Source organism: Herpailurus yagouaroundi, unplaced genomic scaffold (genome assembly GCF_014898765.1).
Source record: "Herpailurus yagouaroundi ecotype Mexico unplaced genomic scaffold, PumYag 29, whole genome shotgun sequence".
NCBI classification, from domain to species: domain Eukaryota; kingdom Metazoa; phylum Chordata; class Mammalia; order Carnivora; family Felidae; genus Herpailurus; species Herpailurus yagouaroundi.
This window is the reverse complement of record NW_024412377.1, coordinates 79625174-79649310: the sequence shown is the minus strand read 5'-3', so window position 1 is coordinate 79649310 and position 24137 is coordinate 79625174. Positions and strand designations below refer to the sequence as shown.

Below are 24137 nucleotides of genomic sequence, written 5' to 3'. Positions count from 1 at the left end.
GCCAACCGGGAATCGGTTGGTGCCGAGGGTGGGCAAAGGCAACACGACCCGGTGGAGGGCGGCGCGGAGGGTGGCGCTGGCGGCATGAAAGGCGTCTTTGTGCGGGACTCGGGGTGAGGAGGCGGTGAGAATGGCGAGAGCTGAGCCCGGACCTGGAGGCTGGGGCTCGGGGACGCCGCCACCCGCCACTCCTCAGCCGCGCTGGAAAGATCCGGGTAGTGCCGGCAGGGGGCGGTGTGACGCCGGAGGGGGTGAGGTGAGGGCCCCCGGGTTTGGTCTTCTTTGAGACCTGAGGGGAGAGAGAGAGACGCTTGGAGAAAGCGGGACGGAATTGAGAGATTTGTCTCCCCGCCCCCTCCCCTAGGTGGCGGAGAGATCGCGCTGGCTGGAAGAGTGCAGCCCCTCTCCGGGCGCACACTCCGCAGTCTAGGAGGCCAGAGACGGCCCCCGAGGCGGAGCCTCCCTCCTGCCCCCGGGTATCGCTGCCCCCACCTGGGGGGGGGGGGGGAGAGGCGGGCGCCGCGCTGCCCTCCCTCTGCGCCCCCGCCGCGTGGCTTGCGGCTTATTTTCCCAGCTGGCAAGCGTCGCGCTGCAGACAAGGGAATGCCTGTGGTGAGTTGTTTATTTTGTCGAAGTTTGCGGTGGGCCAGGGGGACGTGGGGGGCGAGCGGCAGGCAGCAGCCGGGACTATTTTGTTTAGGTCTTGCTCCACCTGTGTGGTATAAATCTGCCAGCCTCAGGGCGGCAGGGGGCCAGGGTGAGAAAACCCCAGGGCTCCAAAAGGCCTCTTTTTGCCACTTGCAGACCCAGAGCTACATTTGATTTTCCACTCCTGGAATCGGCTAGATCCTAGCTTACACTACGCCCCATACCTCTAATCACTGCTTCACGTACCCGCTGCGGACAGGGCTTGCGCTGTAAAGGACGGTCAGCGCCCATGGTCCAGGGACAGCTGGCCGTAAAAGTTCTTCCCGGGTACCCTTCCCCATTTCCTGAGGATAGGAGAGCTGTTTGATAGGAGGGGCGCTCTTCAAACTAGTGGGAACTTGTTTGGGCTACTTATGGCACGAAGTCCGTTCAGGCGTGTCGGGTCTACTAGTACCGCAAACAGATCCAGGTTGGCCAGAGTTTCCCAGACTTGAGGCTGGGGGTCGGTAAGCGCTTGGCTCCCAGGGGAGCCCAGAGGAATCCCCCAGGGCTGATGATGACAGTCACCACCGCGGCTGCGTTTGCCTGGAAGAAAAGCCTAAATACATTAGCGAGCTGGTAAAGCTTTTAAGGCCTTCTCCGGAGTGAGTGGCTGGCTAATGAGAGGTTAATTTTGTTTGGAAGGGAAGGCTGCGCTGGTTTCCTGAGATAAATGGACAGGAAGCGCATTACCTCCGCGCGCTGGCAAGCGGCTACCAAATGCTTTTTGCACCTGCCGCTTTGAGCGGTGCGATCCGCTGCAGAGCCCGCAGGGATCGTGGGGGCCGGTTGTGTACGCTCGGGTGATGAGCCCCCCTCAGGCCCCCGGCCCTCTCCTTCCGGGGGCGCAGCGCTCACGCCAGGCTCTGGGGTCTTCTCTCACACCCAGGTCCTGCGTGCTCAGGAGCTCAGGGGCCCCCTGATCCCGCCAAGCCCCCTCCAGGAGCGGAAGGGTTAAGAATGATGTAAGTACAATCCACTAGCTGCTTTCTGCTGGGCTGTGGGACTCAGGGCTATTTTAGCCCCAGCTTTGCGTCCACCCTGGACTGGGGAGCAGCGAGGGGGCCTTTAGTCTAGAATGGGTTGAACAAATCGCTACCCTGGTAGCTCCTCTGTCCTAGGTAATCTGTTAAGCAGAGAGACCCTCACGTTAGATTTATGGAAATGGAGATATATTAATGGGAATAGTTAAGACATCATGTATGGGTTCAGGAAAATAAACCTGTAATTCTTATTTAGAACCCATTAATGTTGCTGGCATGTGTTTTAATTCTATCCATTCGCACGTTCATACCATGGGATGTTTTGCTGTGACCCCTAATTGTGCTGTTCTGGTCTCATCTTTTCTTCCTGAAAAAGATGAAGGGAGAAAGACTAGAGATGGCAAGGAATAGGGTGCGTTTGTGAGTTGTGCGAGCTGTCACTTCACGATTTTTTTTCCTGATTAAAATGTAAAACTTTTATAAGTCATTGATTTTACGGGGGGGGGGGGGATAACCAGATTTTTCTTTGTGTAATCTTAAAATTCTCCTAACTTGCAGCATTCGAGCTGGAGGAGTGGATGCGCTATAAGCGACCATTCACCACGCTCTTACTTTCCAAGCCAATTAGGGGGATCTTGCTAACCAGTCCTAATTAACCCTGCGAGTGTGTCAACTGACCTTAAGTCTTGAAAACAGGAACCACCTTGCGGTTTAATTGTGAAAATTAACATTTTACTCTAGCCGGCTGAACACTTATGTGGTAATAAAAAATGAATTGTTAGGCGTATAAATCTTGAGCTTGTCAAATTTTACAACAGATGAGCAATAAAGCACCTTAGAAAAAAAGAAGTTTTCCCTCTAAAGAACAGTTCCATTCCGATGCCGAATTTGTGGTGACTCGAGGACGCCCTCTGTTGATAAGATAGTTTAGAACAGTGTGTGTCTAAGGGACAGGATATGGAGGTGGGGAAAGTGGAGGCTGGGGGCAGGGTGGAATCACAGCCAAGTAATGACAGCGAAAAGACCCCAACTAAACTGAATTTGATCCCTAAATTTTGGTTATGTGTTCTGAAGTATGGTGAATAAATTGCCATGCTTTTTTCATAAGGGTCAAATTAAATCTTGGGTTAAGGAAAAAGAACCATCTTACTGTTAGTAGTCTTTGTTGGCAACATACTTTGCAAAGCTGTTCACATTTGATTACTTTAAAAAAAAAAAAAAGATGTTGACCAGTATTTCATTAACTTTAGTTCTTTGATTTATGTAGTAATTGCAAGGGAGTAAATTTTTAGTCCCATAGTATTTACTCCATAATATTATCTAAAAATCGTATCAGATAACTCCTCCTGCAAAAAAAGTCATTTCTCCAGGCCACTCTGAAGCTATTATTAAGCATATTATGGATATACACAAGGCTTGGATTATATCTTGGGCAGTGAAAGGTGTGTTTACCACTTGAGTCATCATAGTATGTAATAAGTAAGTAATGAAAAGTTACAGTAAAAATAGATAGACATTCTTCTTTAGGGACCTAGTGGTTTGTACAGTTCATAATGTGTCTAATGAGTAAGCCGGAGTGATATAAGGTTTGCCCTCAATTATCCTAGTCCATTGATTAGCACATTGTAACATGTGGAATATTAACGTGTCCGTGGTTGATACGAAATTACCAATTAGAGATTATGAGTAGCGAGCGGGTAGAATTGCAAGCTACAATTTGACTATAAGTGAATTTAAAATGGCAGCCCTGAGCCCTTTGGAGGAAAGGCAAAGGCAAGGGCAGTCGAAGTAACTCTGAGCCTTTGAAGCCATCTTTTAGATTAGATACCACTTCACACCTACTGATACCAGATTGGAACCTATCATCAACCTCACAACATGCTTTCCTGTGTCTCCACTTGCCAACCTCTTTTGTGGCACACAGTTGGGGTTTCTTCCTCATTTTTGGATCCATCCAAGTGGCAAAAGTAGAAACCGATCTGCCATTAAATTAATATACTAAGACCACGAAAATTTGTGGAAAAGCCACCGAGCAACAAGAAATTATAGCATAATTACTCTACACTGCATTAAAAACTCACTATCCTCATTAATCTAATTACACTGTAACAGAACACGTTGAAGTTCGCCCACTCTCAGACTCCTCCCCGCTGCTTTCAGGAAGGGAAATGTCAGAGGAACAATAACGCCAGAGCCTCGAACAGCTGCTAGCGAATTCCACCGGGAGCTGGTGGGTACCTTCCCAGCCCATCCGATCTGTTCCGGACCGCAAGTTACAATCGGATTTCCAACGCGGTGGGGTGCTAGTTTTACCAAACGTCCGGAAAGGGCTCGGAACACGGTTCCGCAGAGGTGATTGGCTGCGAAGAGACCTGCCGCCAGGCGCCTGGTAAAAGCGCCCACTTCCTCTCAGGAGCAGGAGCTGGAGCGGGAGTGACAGAGTGGGGGTGACTTAAAACACATACGCACACAACACCTTAAAGGGAATCCGAACCCAATCACATTAATTAAAAGGGAAGTCAAAGGCCGCTTCCTTTGTAACGCCGGCAAGAGCGAGTAGCCGTTGCCAATTTCTGTAGGACAGGAGGAAACAGTAAATCGCGGAAAGGGGTTAAGGGAATAGAAGAGGAGGGAGCGCGAAGGAGGTTGGGCCCGGGCGCGACGGACAGGACTCTCAACAGGCGGACGCGGAACTCAAATTACAATGAGCAATCTGAGGGTGGGAGCAGGAGCAGGGGCGGGCGCTTTGTCCCCTGCGAGTGGCCAGCTGAGCCCAGTGGACCAGCGCTTGCAGCCAATGGGGTGAGAGGGAGGGGCTAGGTCGGGGGTGGAGACGACGCGGATTGGCGTGCGTGAGGAGGGCGGGGCGGCAGTGCAAGGCTGAGATTGATTGACCGCGGGGTCGCGGCACAGAGATATCCGGGCTGCAGGCGGCTGCTCGCTAGGGCTGGGCGCGCCTCCAGTGGGTCCACGCCCGCTGAACCCACGCTGGCCGGGACCAGGGCGCCCGCGCTTTGGGGGCCGGGCTCGGCACTAAGCTCACCGTCTTTGTGTCTTTTCTCCCGCCCCCTCTGCCCCGCCTGCTGCCGCGATGCCGCTGCGCCCCGTTGCCGCCGCCGCCGCCGCCGCCTCGCTCCGCCCGCGGCGCGCTTTTCGCTGCGGCGGTGGCGGCGGCCCGTATCCGACGCGGGCCTGAAGGAGGAAGAAGAGAAAGCGAGGCACGTCCCCCGGTCCATGCCGCAGCCACGGCCCCGAACCCGCCACGGCGCCCGTGCCGCCGCCCTCGCCGGAGCCCACGAGACCTGCATGGACGGGCATGGGCTTGAGAGCAGCACCTTCCTGCGCCGCCGCCGCCTCCGCCGCTGCCGCCGGGGCTGAGCAGCGCCACCGCCCCCAGCTCTGCCCGCCGCCCCTGGCGTTGCTGCTGCTGCTCAGCCTCGGGCTGCTCCACGCAGGTATGAGGCGCGCGCGCGCGAGGGTAACCAGCTGCAGGTCCAAGTGCTTTGTTCCCAAACACTCCGGCTCCCGAAGGCACACGTTGGGGCAGAAGGGCGGCGTGGCGTGGTGAGACGGTAGAGGCCTCATGGGCTCCAGCCCTGCACCTCTGCCGGGCTCACGGCGCAGCGGCAGGAACGCACCCGCAGGTCTTGCGGCGCGCCCAGGGCGCAGAGGAGAGGCCTCCTCCCCCTCCCTCTCGCGTTTCCCCGCCTTCGGCTCGGACCGTTGATAAATGTTCCCAACAGTCGCTTATCGAAGATTTAGCGGGCGGGGGCGGTGGGGGCTGCGCCCCCGAGACAAACGTTCCGGATGCTTTATTGCTCGCTGCATTGGTGTTTACTGAAAGTCAGGCTGGGATCAGGTTTCCACCGCCGCCGCCCCCTTCGAAGCGAGACAAGGAGCCTTGTGCTGCTTCTCTGGAGTTGGGGGTGGCGACAAGGGGAAGAAATCGCACCAGATGTAAAGATTTTCACCGGAATTTGAAAGCCTGGGGGGTTAATCTCGAAGTAACTTAAACGTCTTTAAACAGGGATTTCTTCGTATTTGCCAAAACTGCTTTTAGTTCAGCTTTTAACCTCTGTGGAAAAACTAGTGCTTTGTGGTTAAGCCGCGTGTTTTCGGGTTCCCGGAGGGGTTGACACATCTCCCTGCTTTCTGGAGGTCGGCGCTTCCCCTGTGGAAGCGGAGTGAGTTCTCTGTCCTTACCCAGGTAGACCTACAGATGAGCCTTCTAGCAGGTGATAGTTATTTTTGTTGTGAAATAAGTTTCACTAATAGTGTTATGTCGTTTGTATCTCAAGGGAGGGGGTATCTAGGATGCTCTTTATAAATAAGTGCTACGTCTAGGAGTTTGTCTAAAAAATTTCTTTAGTGCCAAATTGAAGCTAAATTCTCTTAATTTGAGAACTAGAGCATTAGATAAGTTTTCCTTTGAGATCTTTTTGTCCTGTATTTTATGACAGCAGTCTCAACGCTGTGATCTGTTGAATCGTGAACTGTAATGCCACCCAACTGTGTGGAGTAGTATTTATTTATTAAGTCATACCAGCCTTTCTAAAAATCTGGGAGGTCTTTTAAGTAATGGGAAAAAAAAAATGTGGCATTTGAGGAGACTTAATTTACTTTTGGTAACTTTGCATTGTGATGGAACAGCTGCATTTTAACACTCACTTGGGGAAACATAGAGTGTAATAGTAAGTTTTACAATGATTAAGGCTTTAAACGACTGACTTTAGAACCTTAGAAAATAATGTCAATCTGCTTATGGTTCCAAGAAAATTTTCATGATGTGTCAAAAGTTACATTCATAAGTGTTTTGTGTGAAGAATATATGTTCATAATGTCAAAGTGTATGTTTCTTGAAATGGAAATTGAAGTACTGGATAGGACTGTGTGTCCCTCTTGACTGCTTGGAATATTGTTTCCCTTAGTTGCCAGAGAGTTCTATTACAGAACTGGAATGTGGTCCTTGAAGATTTTTCTGGCCAATAATGAAAGCCCTAAGAAGTTGTTTTAATGTTTTTGAAAATTAAGTTGCCTTATTTCAAAAACTTGGAATGTGAAACTCCTCTCAGTATCTTAATGTGCCCTCACTTAAAGTCACGGTTATATTCTACCTAGAGTTTCTGTGGTGAGTGATATCTCTGGACAACTTGTTGGGGTTGGGTGATTAATTTGGTTATCGAAGAAAGGGCTCCTTTTGAAAGATAGCTTTGAAGCATTTTTCTCTTGATCATACAAGGATTGTTTCTCAGAGAAGGGAGCCTAGCCGAGTGCTCTTTGCAGATGGGCTACCATATGTTTTATGCCTGGATCCATATAATTTGCCACAGCACCCCATATGTCCCTGCATTTTACTTAATTCAGCTTCAGCATATCTTATTTCTTTTATTATAAACTGGTGATTGTGTGGCAAGTTCACACGTGCAGTCCTGGCATCAAGGAAATGGGTCTTGAATGGTGAAGTCTTTGAATCATTAACCAGAGCTCTAGACCCACAAATCCTTTAGCACTTTCATTAACTGGAATGAAAATAGTACCACACCAATCATAGATGACCTGACTCCAAAAATGAAGAGATCTGTAACTGCAGGTTTTGATTTCTGCCCTTAGGAAATGAAAAAAGAACTTTTATACTTTGCTCCCTACCTCCCCCCCATCCCCCACTTTTAGCAAATCTCTACAATTCCTGAATGGAGATCCAATATGGGAGTTACTTGCTTACTCATACACTTCATGGCCTTGTTGGCTACATCCTTGAGATTGTTTCTGCTCTGCATTTTCTTGGCATTTTGACAGGAAGCTTACTTTACCTCCTATAACAGGCAAAGTGTGCACTGTCATTATAAATTCATGAAGCCTGGATATTTCTGGGTGTATGCTGCAAATTAGTCATTATACGGGAGCCTGCAGTGGGGCTGAAACTGCTGACCCAGATGCACTCTCTATTTAGCCCTCCTCTTTCCCATCATCTCTATTTGAAAGGCTGTTAGAAACCTCATCCCAAACAAAAGAACCCAAGGAGTTCTGTTTTATGTGTCATTTCTCAAAAGAATCAGCACCTGCCTGCTATAAAAAAGGGAAGGGGGGGGGGTGGGCGGCCTGGGGGAGGAAGGAAAAAGGAGGTGGGAATCTAAATTCTTTTCTGAACAGTTGCATTTGCATTTCATGCTCTTACTTCGGAATATTTTATGACTATTTGAAATAATTATAAGTAAATGTATGCTCGGATAGATTTTATAGACCATAAAAAGAACAAATAGGCACTGGAAGTTTAGCGGAAAGTTCTTGTGCTGTCATTTACATTGTAGTCCAGGAGCTCTTCATTATTGAGTGATCTTGGTCCAGCTTTCATTTCCTTGCTTTCTGCTTGCTATGACTCTGATTTAAAAAGAAAAACATAATTGATACAGTAGTTGCTTAAGTCTTTAAGCCATCAGCTACTGTTGTGTGAGACTTAGGAATGTGGAGGAGATGTGATATGAGGAAGGAAAACGGGATTTGAGGAAAGGCATTGCGCCCTGGGCTTTGCTCTACCCATTTGTGATCCAGCCAGGACAAGGCCTGTAGTTTCCCTTTGTCCTGAATTTCCTAACTGTAAAATGGCTTTAATGCTTTTGGGGTTGATTGGGTTTTTTTGAGTAAAAACAGTTGAAAATGACTTGACTTGATCTACTTTGGAGAGAGGAAATGTATAAATACAGGAGCTGCTTTTTATCAACTCTGGAATGAGTAAACATGAAATATGCCAAACACATGAAGGTGTGCTTGTGATTTTTTTTTTTTTTTGAGTGTGATTTAGTGATAGCTGTTAAGTCCATACCTCCAAAGTATTAAAATACTGGTTTTTTTGTTTTTGTTTTTTTTTAATTCAGGTTAAAGTAAATGCCCTATCTAGACTACATTTTTCTCTTCTTGGTCTTTGAAATTTAACAATGGTGGGGAGGTGGCTTGAGAGGTTGTCATCTTGCAGTCTTTTCTGCTGAATTCAAGCTAGAAACAGGTTACAGGCTGTTTCATTCAGGCTTAAAAGTACTTTAATACTGAAAAAATTAAAGTATCTTTCTGGAATGTCACTAGGGTTAGTTTTAAGTCTTCATCAGATGAAGTCCTAAATCTTGATAGTATCCTGAAGTTTGTGTCCACATCTTAAAATAATTATATACTTAATGATACTCTTTCCCCCCCTACACACACATCTAGAATAGGAATTGTAAAATATTTTATGCCTGTAAAAGATCACGAAGTTCTTTTTAGAACAGTCTCCTCATTTCTCAGCTGAGGTACCTAAGACTTGAAAGGATTGAAACTTCCTCCAGTGCAACGACCTAAAAAGAATGTGGAAGTAACACAAAATATGTCTTAGTTAGTTTCTATAAAACTTGAGGTGGATGATTAAGAAAAGTACTTTCCTTTTCAGTAATTCTAGAGCTCCCACTTTAAGGACCAGAATATTAAACTGTTTGGCACATACAACTGACCTAGTATTGGCAATTCTTACATATTTTTATGCTTTGAGAGGTTTTTATTTTTTTTTTTGAGAAGCTAGTGGCAAAACATCATTTGAAAACTGTGAAATAGGGCAGTAGTAGGTGGTTTTTCATTACTTCATTTTAACTTTGCTTAAATCATTAGGTATATTGGAAATGTCGACCTAAGGAAAAAAGTCATTTATATATGTTCTAAGAATTCTGTGTGCTATGTTTCCTTGGTTCTGATAAAACACAGTTGGTGCAGTCATCTGCCTGTGCAGCATGATTTCAGTGTGGTGTCCTTTTTGATTCAGTGTACCCTTCCTGATGAGCTGCTTGGGATCTGGGATCCAATGGTGACGGGTGTTAAGGGAGAGGTAAATCTGCAGCTGGGTTAAACGATCAACTTTATTTATTTATTTATTTTAACATTTATTCATTTTTGAGAGACAGAGACAGCACAAGTGGGGGAGGAGCAGAGAAGAAAGGGAGACACAGAATCCAAAGCAGGCTCCAGGCTCTGAGCTGTCAGCACAGAGCCCGATGCAGGGCTCAAACTCAGGGGCTAGAACTCCCTGACCGTGAGATCATGACCTGAGCCAAAGTCGAATGCTCAACTGACTGAGTCACTCTGGTGCCCCTTGACTTTATTTTTTTAAGAGAACATTTACACTTTGTAGCATCCAGGAGATTGTAGGTTTATATACAGTTTGTCAATAAACATCCTTAAGGAAATGCAGAATAACTTAGTACCTGGATTTTCTCTTGATACTCTTACCCTATAGCTGTACTAGAATCAAGTAAAGGTGTTTTAACTAATGCTATAAATTTAGGGATCCCTACCTAAGGTGTGGAACCTTAATCATGGTTTTGTGCTTTCCAAAGCGAATGAGTTATACACTTAGCAAAATCAAAACAAAGTTCACATCTTTAACTTGGCCTTAGAGCAGAGGAATCTTTCTCAAAATCTATAAACAATAGCAAAGTGATCAAATACTCCGTTTAATTTTAACATGAGAATACTGGGCTCAGACTCCTGTTCCCTCATAGTGGTTCATGATTTAAAGTTCTAAGGTAACTGATTGCGTGCAGTTTTTCTCCCAGTGGCTTAATTTGTGAGGGAAAAAGAAGCACAATGCAACCCTAGTTCTGAAGGCTTTCTTAAAATAGGAGTGTATGGAATAGAACAAACTGTTCCCAAAGGACAGTGTCATTTTCTCATGTAGCTCAGGAAGTTATGAAGCGTTTAAAAAACGTTTGGTGTTATCTTTTTTCTCATAGGTGACTGCCAACAGCCGGCCCAATGTCGAATCCAGAAATGTACCACGGACTTTGTGTCCCTCACTTCACACCTGAACTCTGCCATTGACGGCTTTGACTCTGAGTTTTGCAAGGCCCTGCGTGCCTATGCTGGCTGCACCCAGCGAACTTCAAAAGCCTGCCGTGGTAACCTGGTGTACCATTCTGCTGTGTTGGGTATCAGTGACCTCATGAGCCAGAGGAACTGTTCTAAGGATGGACCCACATCCTCTACCAACCCCGAAGTGACCCATGACCCTTGTAACTATCACAGCCATGCAGGAGCCAGAGAACACAGGGGAGGGGACCTGAGCCCTCCCAGTTACCTTTTTTGTGGCTTGTTCGGAGATCCTCACCTTAGAACTTTCAAGGATCACTTTCAGACATGCAAAGTGGAAGGAGCCTGGCCACTCATAGATAATAATTATCTTTCAGTTCAAGTGACGAATGTGCCCGTGGTCCCTGGATCCAGTGCTACTGCTACAAATAAGGCAAGTATACGTTTTTCTTTCTTATAACTTGCAGATGTTTGATTCTTCAGACAATTTTTGAAGTATGATACAAAAGACAGTTTAAAAGGAACTTTTTCTTGTTCTTGGCATGCAATTAACAAGGTGAATGAAAGATTAAATGAAAATCATTTAGTAAAGAATTTCTCTGGAATTCTAGGCTTATGTAAAATGTGGGTCTTAGTACAACTAAGCAGTGATATGCAAAAAAACAAAACAAAAACAAAAAACACCGAAGTTGAGTTCTCTATGGAAAAGGCAGGCCTGTTTAATGGGAAAATGTATACTTTTTTTTTTCTGTGAAGTCTTTTGAGTGTGACTCTTGTTGAAGAAATCCATGTTCCTATTTATCAGATGACCAAAGTGGTGTTCCAAGTAAAGAAAGCTATCAAACCTGGGGCAATAAACCATCGGGAAACATATTTTATTGGAAATTTGGAAGCTATAGTAAAATGTAATGGCTATAAGCCAGCTTCCCAGTGGCAAAGCCACAATTGTGTTTTAGTTATTAATGTTGCCGTGACCAAGGAATTTTAGAATTGGCTATTGTGGAGCAGTGATGTATAATCCCTGTTGTAATCTCAGGATAACATTTTAATTAAGCTGAGGGGAAAACTGACAAAATTAAGTTAAGCTTACCCTGCGTAGCTGCCCTTGTCTGCATTTGTGCGTGTGTGTGTGTGTGTGTGTGTGTGTGTGTACTTGCGTTAAAGAAGCTGATGCCAAATAGAGATCATTTGAACCAACTTTAAGGCACCACTGTCAGTGCAACTAGGTGAAGGGCTATGAACTGGATTCCCAGTTGGCAGTCAGTGCTAATTCAGGCATTAGTAAGTAAATACAGAGGTCAAAAAAGGTTTTCCAGAAAAAAAGACTGTCCCAAATAACCAGCTCCTTCCCTGTCTCTCCCAACTACAAAATCACACATACAGGCTATCTCCTCTTGTTCATTTTCCTTTATCTGTTCATCAGTTGGTTTGGACTGAAAGATAGTTGACAAGGATCAAGCTTTTGTAATAGTTATGACGGCTCTTTTAATTCCAGGACACCCTCCCTTGCCTCTAAACACATGTGGCATATTTTTAAGTGAATTTAAATGATTTTACTTGGCATTTTGTGGAGGTAATTTTACAACCCCTCCAGAGATAGCTGGAGACACCCAGGGGTGTCACAAATCTAAGATTAGAAGTCATTGCTCTGAACAAAGAAGTCTGTTACATTAGTCCAGACATTTTAGGTGGACTCAAAAATGTTTATGCTTTAACTCCCAATAAAAGCCCAGGCTTGCCTTTCCAAATCCTGCATCTCAAGTAAACTTTACCTCTGGTTTTTATAAGCATGCAAATAATTTTTCTTGTCTGTATATTAAAATAAGTATCAGCTGTAAGTTATGGTAGACAGGTACACAATTATGGACTTATAACACAAATCATGGCCAAAAATCCATCATTGCTGCAGAGTCATAGTGCATAAAACCTGGGGATAGTCTTTGGGAAAATACGAGACTAAAGATTCAAGAAGGCAGTTCCACTGGGAGTGGAGAGAGTCATTGATCGTGTAGATAATTGAGGGTTTAGAGGGCCTTCACAATACCTTTGAGATTAGTAAGTGCTTTGTGCACAAGAAAATATTGGTTCTTTTCACAAGCCCTAAATTTAATTTTCCATGCCTTCCGTCCAATCACGTGTCACGTCTACTTGTTACTTAGCCTTTCAAAATTCTATACTTTTTACTGATTGTGGTGAAATATTTGGGGACAATGAATTTTGTTATGAGTATTAATATTACATAAATGGAACAATTGACACTGAAGTATTTTAGGTCATTCCATTTCAGTTGTGATTGAATCTGTCATAGTTTTTAGCAAATAAATAAAAAGTACAACTTTGCTTTCTCCCTCAGTTTTGTAATGATCAGAAGTTTCACCCATTCCAAAAAGGATGTGGGAGAAAAACCGTCCTCTGACTTAAATTCAAGCAGACAATGAGAACGCGTGGTCTTTAAGTGCACTGCTGGAAAGTAGTTCCCCACATCTGGTGACCATGCTTTTCAGCAGCAGATGACTCCATGGCTTTGCGACCTCTGGTAGTTGTGTTGTGTTGTTTTGTTTTGTTTCCCTTCTACTTTTCTCAACTCTCTGCAAAGCCCCCCAAAATATCTGGAAGGTTACTGCCGAAGACCTATCTCAATGCTGATATGATCTGTGCTGGTGAAACACAACTAAGGGCCTAAAATTTTGCAGCACAATTTCCTTTTACCTACCCAGGGCCAAAATAAAACCTTTAAAAATTTTTAAGCAACGAAAAAATGATGGTAATAAAAATAAAAATTCTCTGAAGCAAAAAGAACGTAGGAAATAAGTTCCAAAAACGATCTGATTGTTTTTTTTTTTCCTGATGTCTACTGTAATACTTTCTTAAAAAATCTTTCAGAAGATTTTTTTGCATGAGTCTCAGCTTTACTGAGACCTCAAAGAGGTACATAGACCAGCTCCTTAATAACTTAGCACTGCACATTGGAGTTACTGTATCATCCTTGGGGTCAAGCATTTTTAATGACGTATGTGCTCAGTGTCACTAGATTTAACAGCTGACCAATGCTATGGTAGAGGCTAGCCAACTGTGCTGCTGAAATTGTTGTATGTAAGCACTCATTCATTTCACTGTCTTCAGCTATGAACTGAAGCACTGACCCCAGTGTTATGCTCAGTGAGGGCCTAGAGATAATTTCCTCAGTCCTGGGAACCTGGCTTCTTGAGCAAGCCATCTTGTAGTCATCTTTGTGATCTCTGCCTGCCCCTTAGTACCTTTCCATCCTCACAGAAAGAAAAAATGTAGGGGGAAAAAATCTAAACGCAATGAAAGTGAAGTCATCTCTATTCAAGGGATCATTTATTAGGTAAGCCTTTTTCTTTGTCCACATAGCAAGCATTGAGTTTAGGGCAGCTAGACTTGCAGTACTCAACAATGTGGCCTCATCCACCGTCATCTACTTTCTGTCCTCCTTCCCTGGGAAACTTAGGGTGGTTTTCCAGTTGATCATGATGGGCACAGATATGCCTCCTCCAGGCCACTCTTGTTAGGCCCTCCACCAGCCCATCTCCCTCTCTTCAGAGGAGTCTTGTGCGATCGCTACCTTGCCAGGTAGGTGTGTGTGTCGCTAAAGGGGAGGCCAGGGCTAGCTTTTTATCCCCACCCAGGGGCTTGAGGGGTTTCTGGCACAGCTGCATGCCTTGGCTGAGATCCACACCAGCTCAGAGCTGTCTTCCCCACCTTTGGCTGTGAGCGGCGGCTTCAGGCCTGCAGGCCCTGGAGAAGAGAGATGAGAGGGACAGGCTTAGAACTGGCAGAATTGGCTAAATAGGAAGGGGGAAAAAAAAAAAAAGCAGTTTTTGTTTTGGGGGAAGAAGCGGCTGCACTATTTAGGCTCCAAAAAGGACACATGTGCATAGCTCTCCTGGGCCTCAGACAAATACGCCAGATCATCTGGAGAGAATTCTGTTCAGTACCATCTCTTGCCCATTCTCTTTGCCAGCTCCTTCATCTCCTGTTCACTCTGTGTATCTGTGTATCTCTGTTTAAGTGGACTTAGGCTTTGTGCCATGGTTACAGAAGGCAATTTTGGAGTAAATTTGATGAAAAGATTCTTTACTTCACAAATGTATTCCTAGTAGCCTAAACAATGGGAATACTTTTTAAAATGATTTCTTACTTTGGATACCTTAGCTCTATTTTTCAATTTATTTTAATGTAATCTTGTCTTTGTGCATCACTCTGGCTTTGTCATCCTGTCCTTCAGTCTCAATAAAACAAAATTGTAAGTAGGAGGGGAGATTGGGGATGACGGCAAGTGCCTTTATAGACTGCTACAGAATTTTCCATGCTTCCTCCTTTAGTGAGAGAAGGCGGTTTACCTTAAGGAGTTTGCATTTGGGAAAGAGGTATGTTCTTCGTCTTGGCCAAGCCAGGTAACTGTTGGCCAGGTGGCTGAGCACCCTGAGGTGCCTTGTATGTTCCGTGGGCTTCCAGCTCCTGGTAATCCTGTTGGTGGTAGTACTTAGCGCCTATCCAAAGCATGGGAGGAAGAGGCCATGCCCAGCAGCTAGTTACTTATTTATTAAAGTCCATAATTATCCCTAATTCTCAAATTCCAGCTACTTTCTGGGAAATTCCTAAAAACTTCCACTGGTTGATGATACTAGAGATATAGGAAGACTTAGATTGTTGGGTTCATTCTTGCTTTCTGTCTCCTTCAAACTATAACCCAAAGTGCATCATTGAGGTAAAACATACTTGCTTGTGGGGCCCTAGAGCATGGTTTGGGTTCTCTCCTCCTCTCTGACGCCCATTCACATGTAGCTGTTGTTTCACAGCAGTACATGGGCACGTAAACCAGTGTTCTGGATCATTTTCTGTTGGTTACAAAATCAAAGCAAGATGTGCCTGCATTTCAAAGGCTTTCAACTGTCATGTTAAACATATCTCTGGATCAAGGTCAGGAAGACTGTCCTCTTTTGAACCCAGGCCTAGTACATCTTTGTAGCCAAGTTTTTGCCCCCGACCCCACCCCATTATGTTTTTAGTATCTTTACAGAGATAGTCTGAGCTAAACAATAATGATCATTCTTATTTTTATTGACTAAGGAAGATGCCTCATACTCCCATAGGCAGGATTGTATTTTGAATATATGGACACTGTTCTTGCATGCTGGCTGCATTATTAGAGGGGACAGTGGCATTTGCTTTGTGAATATAGAAGCCTTTGCTTCCAGAGATCAGAAACTTCCTTGCAGGTGACTAACTTTTAAAGGCTGAAATTTCTCTTTATTTTGTTGTGATTATCTTTTATGCAGGTAATTCTTGCCATCTCTTTAAGATTGCTCCTTGTCCTAGCATTTGCAGAAATGCTGGGGGGGAAAAAGTAAGAGTGATTGAAGCATATTGGGGAACAGATGGGAAAGAAGTTTGCAGTTGTAGCTCCCCGCTCAGTGTAATCATTTCTCTCCTAAAGTGTATGATTAACTTGGTGCTGCATTTGAACCACCGAGCTTTACAGGGCCTACCATGGGGTGGTGAGGGAGATGCATAAGTGGTATCAGTCTCTGTCTGGGTGTAAGCACATAGCACATCAGCCGTTGGTGGAGAATTGTGGGGCTTGTGTGTAGAACTAGCCACTCAGTGTTTCTTTCTAGAACATCCGTGGCCCACATTCATAAGCTGGTTGCAGATGTTCCTACTTAGCAAGTTGTCACAGGTGTCAAGAAGGGCCAGAGAGATGGGCTGCTCACTGTACCCAGGGCATACCCCTTCCCCTGGTCACTGTCACAGGTCACCGGTTCTACTCCTGGTATTTGGCACAGTCTCCCTTTCCACCCACTATCGTCAACGTGGCCCCTCTCTTGAACCTGCATTTCCTTATTCCCTTACACCCTAGAAGGATCTAGAACCCTGGCTGCCACTTTTGAAGGTTGTTGGTCTTTAATAACCAAAATAACTTTCCAGAGTTTTTTTAATAACTTTCCAGAACTTGACATCAGAGTCACCAATTCTTAAATTCATTTTTCTGGGTCCCATCTCATGAAACCCATGAAAGCATATCTTAGATAACCTTCTCCTCCCTGACTTTATTTACTACTTGTAGAAACAAGATTGAAACAGTAAACAGGGTGCCTGGCTGTCAGTTAGGTGTCTGATTCTTGATTTGGGCTCAGGTCATGATCTCACAGTTCATGAATTCAAGCCCTGCATCGGGCTCTGCGCTGACAGTGTGGAGCCTGCTTGGGATCCCCTCCCTCCCTCCCTGCCTCCCTCTCTCCCTCTCTCTCTTTCTCTCTGTCTTTCTCTCTGCCCCTGTCTTGCTCTCCATCCCAAAATAAACTTTTTTTTTTTTTAAGAAGATGAAAACAGTAAATAGTTTTTAGAAGAGAAGTCAGCTATAATTCCAGGTGGTTGTGTTCTTCCTTTGTCCTTTTCTGTTTCCTGCCTAGCTCCTGTTTGTACTGGATTATAAGGTCTTAGGCCCAGGAGCTACTCAACTTTGCTTCATACGGGTTCAGCAAATTTCTTGGAGGGAAACGGATTTCCAAATATATGTAAGGGGGGAAAGAAGAAGGAGAAGAAATTATTAGCTGTGTGGTTTATCTTTTAGTGTAAAAGATCATTCTGTAAGATGAATGGGCCTGCCTTGGTGGTTCTTTATGCCATTCTTGCCATACAAGCTACATCATCCTATTGTTATGTGCATTAAAATCCTCTGGGTCCTAGTCTTTTACCATCTCTGTTCTGTAGAATGAAGAGACTTAGAAGATGTTAGTAGAAACCATCTAAAATTGTATCAAGTTTGTACCTGCATATCTATTAAGCCCTCTATTTTGAGTCCTCCTTCTCTGTGCCCCTCCCTCTGTCCCAGCTGTGGTTTAGGAGGAGGAGGCCTTCAAAATATCCTCCATTTGTAAATGAAATGAACACAAGTCCTGTGCTAGCTGGTCAGGACTCCCTGCACTGCTTATGGGCCTCTGCTCCTTTCAAACAGATCCACGATCCTCCACAGCTTAAACCAGAGGCCAAGTCTGATACACAACTGACAGAACTTCTTTTACTGTCACATTTCGCTGCCCTGTTCAATTTTCTTTGGGTCAACATTTGGAGAGGAAGGGGCGAGAAGGAAACACCGGATGGTTGGTACTTTTTTATGTTGGCTTCAATTAATGCTACCCAAACAGTTTCTGCCTATGTGGAATGTGGCACATAAAAAGAGTTACCCTACAGTGCCGAACAATGAAAAATCTACCTTACCCATCTTGTCTTTATTTATTTTGACTGCAGTAGAACTTGCTCTTCCACTGTTTTGAATTTTGTGTTCTCGTGGGTGGGGTAACTTCAGGACTTTGTAAAATGCTCAACTTAAGCGATAACTAACAAGCATAGCAGCACACATCTGAGGTACAGAACTGAACTGGACAGGCTTCCAGTGAAAACACAGTGCTGTTAATTGTAGAAAGAGCTTTTGGTGAAACTGGGTCTCTGGCAAGACGAGTTCTTTGTGTCCTAGTGAGCCGGTTATTTTAAGAGTTGAAGCTAAAAGAATGTTTGGCTAATTCTGGTGGGGTTCTGTGAGTGTCAGAACATTGCATGTGTGCTACGGTAGATTGATAATGGTGGCATTTAAACACTAAATGCTCCTCAGCTCTGCATTTTCTCCCGAAATGAGGGGTCAGGGTTTAATCTTTATACCTAAAGGTATGTTCAAGTGTGCCCGCGTGTCCAAGTTTGCACTCGGTGGTGTTGCTGACTTCCTCTCTCCTGCCTCACGCACATGAAGACCAAGGCTATTGCTTGTAGCATTTCAGTTAACTGACTTCTTGAAATACATGGTCATCACCTCCAGCCACCTCTTTCATGAATGGGCTTTTTTTTTTTTTTTTTTTAATAGCCCTGGGAACTTGAAATTGAACCTAGAAGTGGTAGAGAGTGAGTGTATTGTAAAGACCTTCAGACCCTTTTAGTTTTCAAATCATTTCTCAAAACTGAAAACTGATCGGAAGCTGTGATTTCCTAATCCCCATAGGTTTGGGCAATAACTCTGCTGAACCAAGGCCTAGGGCATTGGCCAGAGGTTCTGCTCTAGGGCCTCAGGATCTATGGCACTGCCCCCTCCCCCTCTTTGGAGGGCAATCCGCAAAGGCAAGACCTGCTAGGGCAGATTCCTGCCCCTAGAGTTACGCCTCCAGCCCTGGCTCTCTCACCTTTCAGAATACTTCTGGCCTCTGGTCTGAAGCACAGTGGCAGTGGAGGCTTGTAACACTGTCCACACATGCTTAACTTCACATCTAGAAACATGACTTCTTACACTTGGTGGCCTCATCATAGTGCAGAATCTGAATACAGCAACCAACAAGTGCCATGTTGAGTCCTCTGAGTGGCTAAGACTTGAGGACTAGATGCTCTCCCTCCTCATGCCCAGCCTAGCCTTGCTCTGCTCTGTACAAGGAAGCTGGCCTATTTCACTGTCTCGGAGCCTATTTATACTTAGAGCCTTCCTTGTTTTAAGTACACAGAAGTTACTCTTTGGAAGTCTACATTTTTGTGCCTGTCTCTTTTATGTGTCATCCCTGGGCCTGCTTCCCTTTCACTCTTGCGTATTCTTTCCAGCCACTGAGATTAATGCTTCTCCCCTGGACCACCCTAGTAGCCTCAGCTGTGGGTGTCCTTTGCCTCTGGTTTGGTTTCTTCTTTCTCCATCCGCTGCCAAGAACCCCTCCAGCAGCCAAGGCAGCCCTTGTTCCTGCATGTATTACCTGGGGCAACACTGAAGAATAAATAAGTCTGATCCATTCCATTTCTCTGGAATCCTGGAAGTGCGCCTAGAACAGAGCTCTGTGGAAAGAGATTCCGAGGGTAGAGAAACCTATTTTGATACCTCTTTTGAAGGTAAGAGGCCTCATTCCAGCCCTAAAAGAGGAGTCCGCCACCCTCCTCTTACACATGTATACTGTCTTTCTGCTAGTACCTAAAAAAATACACTTTTGTAGGTCTTAGGTTCAGCTTTCTTGTATGTAGATACCTGATGTATAGGTTAAGTCGTCATTTTAGAATTACATATCAGTTACTGACCATCTCAACATTTTCCCCTAAATACCATATATAATATTCTCCTGTGGCTTTTTTAATTCAAGTATACTTCACATACAATGTCATATTGCTTTCAGGTATTACAACATAGTGATTTGACAACTCTATACATTATACAGTGCTCACCACAATAAGTATAGTCACTATCTGTAACTGTACGACGTTATTACATCCTTATTGACTGTAATCTCTGTTGTACTTTTCATCTCCATGAGTTACTTATTTTATAACTGGAAGTTTATACCTCTTAATCTCCTTTATATTTCACCCATCCTTCCACTGCTACCACCACCCCGCCCCCAGCAACCACCAGTTTGTTCTTTGTATTTTGAGTCTGTTTGTTTCTTATATTACAGGTATAAGTGAAGTTATACAGTGTTTCTTTCTCTGACTTATCTTACTTAGGATAACACCCTCTTTATCCATTCTACTTTCAGTAGACACTTGGGTCACTTCCAAATCTTGTTTATTGTAAATAATGCTGCAGTAAACATAGGGGTGCATGTATCTCTTTAAATTAGTTTCCATTTTTCTGGAGTAAATACCCAGCAGTGGAATTACCAGATGGTATAATCTTTTATTTTTAATTTTTTGAGGAACCTTTATACCGTTTTTCTACAGTGCTGTGGCACCTGGCTCCACCAGTTTACATTCCCACCCTTTTCTCTCCTACTCACTAATACTTGTTAGCTCTGTCTTTGTGATACTAGCCATTCTACCTGGTGTAAGGTAATCTCAATTGTGGTTTTCATTTGCATTTGCCTGATGATTAGTGATGTTGAGCATCTTGTTACGTGTCAGTTGGCCATCTGTATACGTCGTCTTTGGAAAAATGCATATTCAGGTCGTCTGCCCATTTTTTAATAGGATTTTGTTTTTGGTATTGACTTCTCTAAGTTTTTTATATGTTTTTGAAGATTATTCTCTTACTAGATACACCGTTTGCAAATATCTTTTCCCTTACAGTAGATTGCCTTTTCATTTTGTTGGTTTCCTTCACTGTGGAAAACCTTTTTAGTTTGATGGAGTGCCAATAGTTTATTTTGGTTTTGTTTCCCTTGCCCAAGAAGACCTATGGAGAAAAATGTTGCTAAGGCCAACATTCAAGAGATTGTGGTCTTTGTTTTCTTCTAGGAGCTTTAATGGTTTCCAGGCTCACATGTAGGTCTTCAATCTATTTTGATTTTATTTTTATGGTGTAAAAAGTGGTCCGCTCTTCCCAACACCATTTATTGAGAGACTGTTTTTTCCATTGTATGTTCTTGTGCCACTTTGTTATACATTAATTGTCCATATAAGCATGGGTTTCTTTCTGAACTTTTTTTCTGTTCCATTTATTTGCATGTCTGTTTTTGTGCCAGTGCCATACTGTTTTGATTACTACAGCTCTGTATTATAGTTTGAAATCAGGGATTGTGATGCCTCCAACTTTGTTCTTTTTCAAGACTGCTTTAGCTACCCAGGGTCTTTTGTGATTTCATACAGATTTTAATCCAAATTCTGTGTAAAATGCTGTTGGTATTTTGGTAGAGATTCCATTTAATCTGTACATTGCTTTGGGTAGTATAGACATGTTAACAGTATTCTTCTACTCCATGAGCATAGTATATCTTACTGTGTATTTACTTTTTGTCTTCAATTTCTTTCATCATTGTTTTATAGTTTTCAGAGTAGAGGTGTGTCACTCGGTTAAATTTATTCCTAGGTATTTTATTAATTTTGATGCAATTACAAATGGGATAGTTTTCTTAATTTCTCATTTTGAGAGCTTCTTAGTATATACAAAGGCAACGATCTGTATATTAATTTTGTATCCTGCAACTTTATTGGATTTAATTATTCTAATAGGTTTTTTGTTAAATCCTTAGGGTTTTCTATACATAGTATCATTGTCATCTGCAAATAGTGACAGTTTTACTTCCTCCTTACGAATTAAGAATGACTTATCTTTCTTGTCTGATTGCTGTGGCAAGAGTGGACATCCTTATTTTATTCCTGATCTGAGAGGAAATTGACCCTGAGAAATAAAGAGTAGATATTTTGGACCTAGAGATAGAGCTTGTGAATGTTTTCCTTTGAAGCATGTACCCTTATTGGAGTGGTTTATTTTTGCTCACAACAGAGGACTTAATGTAGAGGCTGTGTGCCAATTTATCTAAGTAAGGGTAAAAGGGGATGTGAGCAGTGGTTCTCTTATCCTCCCTTATAGGGTGCCTTTTTTTTTCCAACCTATAATTGCACCCAGAGGATCTAATGAAGCAGACATATCAGCTGGTGATGCGAAATAGAATTAATCTTAGCTTCCTTTAACACAAACAGAATTTTAACCAGGTACTTATCAAAATTGTGTTTCTCTGTGTTCTTTCCCAATTTCTGGGACTATTTCAGTTTCGTTTGTTGGCCCATCTTAATCCAAGAGATAGGAGTCCCTTGATCTGAGAGTCCAGTTCTGGAATTTGAGGATTCTGGTAAGGTTCTGCACTTACAGTGCTGAATAGCCTGACTAAACGCTGATGGTTATTTCTTCCAAAATACAATAAACACTAGTTAAGTGTACAGCCTTAAGGGAATTCTGCTGTTTGAAAACCTATGCACAGCACTTTGCAAAGCTGTTGAGCCTGGTGGAGCTCTTTCTCTATCTTGGCAAAGCTGGGCCTGGGTTCTCCTTTGTTGGTTACCTCATTTTCTTTTAATGCATTTTCTTTTCATGGTGGAAAAGAGAGGCAGGTGCCCCTAAAGTTCAATTTTTCACAGCAAACCTTAAATCCGTATATCACATGTAGAAAGGTTGATTTGTAGCTGCTATCTCTTGTCTTCCTAATAGACCTTGTGGGTAGTAAAGATCTTAGGGAGTGCAACATTAAAAATGAATGAGGAGTACTGGAGTAGTTTGTCTGAGGTAGGGGTTGAGAGGGACTTGGTGGGAAAGGTTTAACAAAAGGCATTGATGTTTTAAATGCACAGAAATGCCATCCATCAATAATAAATGGTGTGGCGTAGAATAGATGTGCCAAATTGAGTTATTACAGCATATGGATCAGTTCATGGATGGGGAAAAGTAAGCACTATAGCTGGTGTTTTTAAATTATCTGTTTGAGAGCTTTAGAATACAGTTTTGAATATCCTGTTTTCACCCTCTAATAGCTGCTAGTTGGCAGTTGAAAACGTTTGGAATGTCCAAAAATTCTGAGGTGTTTTTTTTTTTGTTTTTGTTTTTGTTTTTTTTTAAGAATAAGAATTGGGGCGCCTGGGTGGCTCAGTCAGTTTAGTGTCCGACTTGGGCTCAGGTCATGATCTCGCAGTCCATGAGTTCAAGCCCCATGTCGGGCTCTGTGCTCATAGCTCAGAGCCTGGAGCCTGCTCCAAATTCTGTGTCTCCCTGTCTCTCTCTCTGACACTTCCCTGCCCACACTCTGTCTCTCTCAAAAATAAACATTAAAAATATTTTTAAAAAATAAGAATAAACAAATTTTGTTTTTCTAAAAACAAGATAGAATCTGAAAATTAATTTCTGGCTCCTCACAGCTGAGTGCCTTTTTTAAGAGCTTGAGTTGTAATTGTATGAGGAATGAAGTTACATTACAAAATACAAGTCACGTACAACTGTTGCCTGGTGTTTTCTTCACTCATGTTGATTATATCTCTAGGTACCTCTTCAGTACATACTCAAACTACAGGGAACCACTCAGGAAACCCCTCTAGAGAGCGAGAGAATGTGAGGTGGGGAGAGGGGCAGAAGGAGAAAGAGAATGAATCTTCAGCAGGGCCCACACTCATTATGGGTCTCAATCCCACAACCCTAGGATCATGACCTGAGCCGAAATCAAAACTCAGATGTTCAACTGACCGAGCCACCCAGGAGTCCCAAGATTTTGATTCAAGGGCTAATTCTGTACATTTGCGCTGTGAGAATTATTTTGCCCAAAAGAGAAATATCAGCTTTGCTGTCTCATAGAGAAGATGACTCCTAGAAAATTGGACAAAAATCTGTTAGAAAGACTGGGATATTTGGTAAATGTAGATCTTAGTGCAGAAGTCAAGCTTGAGTGTTATTTGATCTAGGGTTATGGGAGTTACTGTTAGTGGAGCAGGCATAGCAGAGGACAATACTGCATGAGGTGTTTGAAATGACTCCTGAGTTGGAATTGGTGTGCTTAAAGAAAACACTAGGCTTGGTAAGACATGTGGAACTATTCCACTCCTCTTAATGTTGACCCTTGCTGGCCTGTTTAGGAACTTGACTGGAATTGGGTCTCTGATTGTCTCAACAAAACTAATTCCTCTTTGTTTTTCCTAAGATGAACAAAATTGGTACTTGATTCTTGCAAATAATGTTCACTTAAATTTGAGGTTGGTTAGACTAGAAAGATAAATTACTTAGCTGTTGTAGAATCATTGGTTTAGTCCTTGAGTGTGTGAATGCTCCGGGTAAAAATGAGGACAGTGATTATATGAAAAGTTTTACTCACCCTTATTGGAGCCATCTGTATTAGCTTTCAACTCTGTGAGGTGCAGAATTTACTTGAATTAATCTTTTCACCTCCAAAGGATCCTGGCTTG

At 43.6% G+C, this 24137-nt stretch overlaps 1 protein-coding gene across 2 annotated transcripts in view; it reads left to right on the top strand.

Moving 5' to 3' along the window:
* The first annotated feature begins 385 nt into the window (after positions 1–385).
* Positions 386–24137, top strand: part of RGMB (repulsive guidance molecule BMP co-receptor b) — a 28822-nt gene continuing 5070 nt past the window's right edge. Inside the window, exons 1-4 of one of the 2 annotated variants that reach the window (XM_040447862.1) lie at positions 386–612; positions 1577–1652; positions 4869–5125; positions 10421–10929. In XM_040447862.1, the coding sequence (XP_040303796.1) occupies positions 1648–1652; positions 4869–5125; positions 10421–10929 (771 nt within the window). In that variant the 5' untranslated portion in view covers positions 386–612; positions 1577–1647. The remainder of the gene's footprint in view (positions 613–1576; positions 1653–4868; positions 5126–10420; positions 10930–24137) is intronic. The other variant, XM_040447870.1, reaches the window with a different exon arrangement.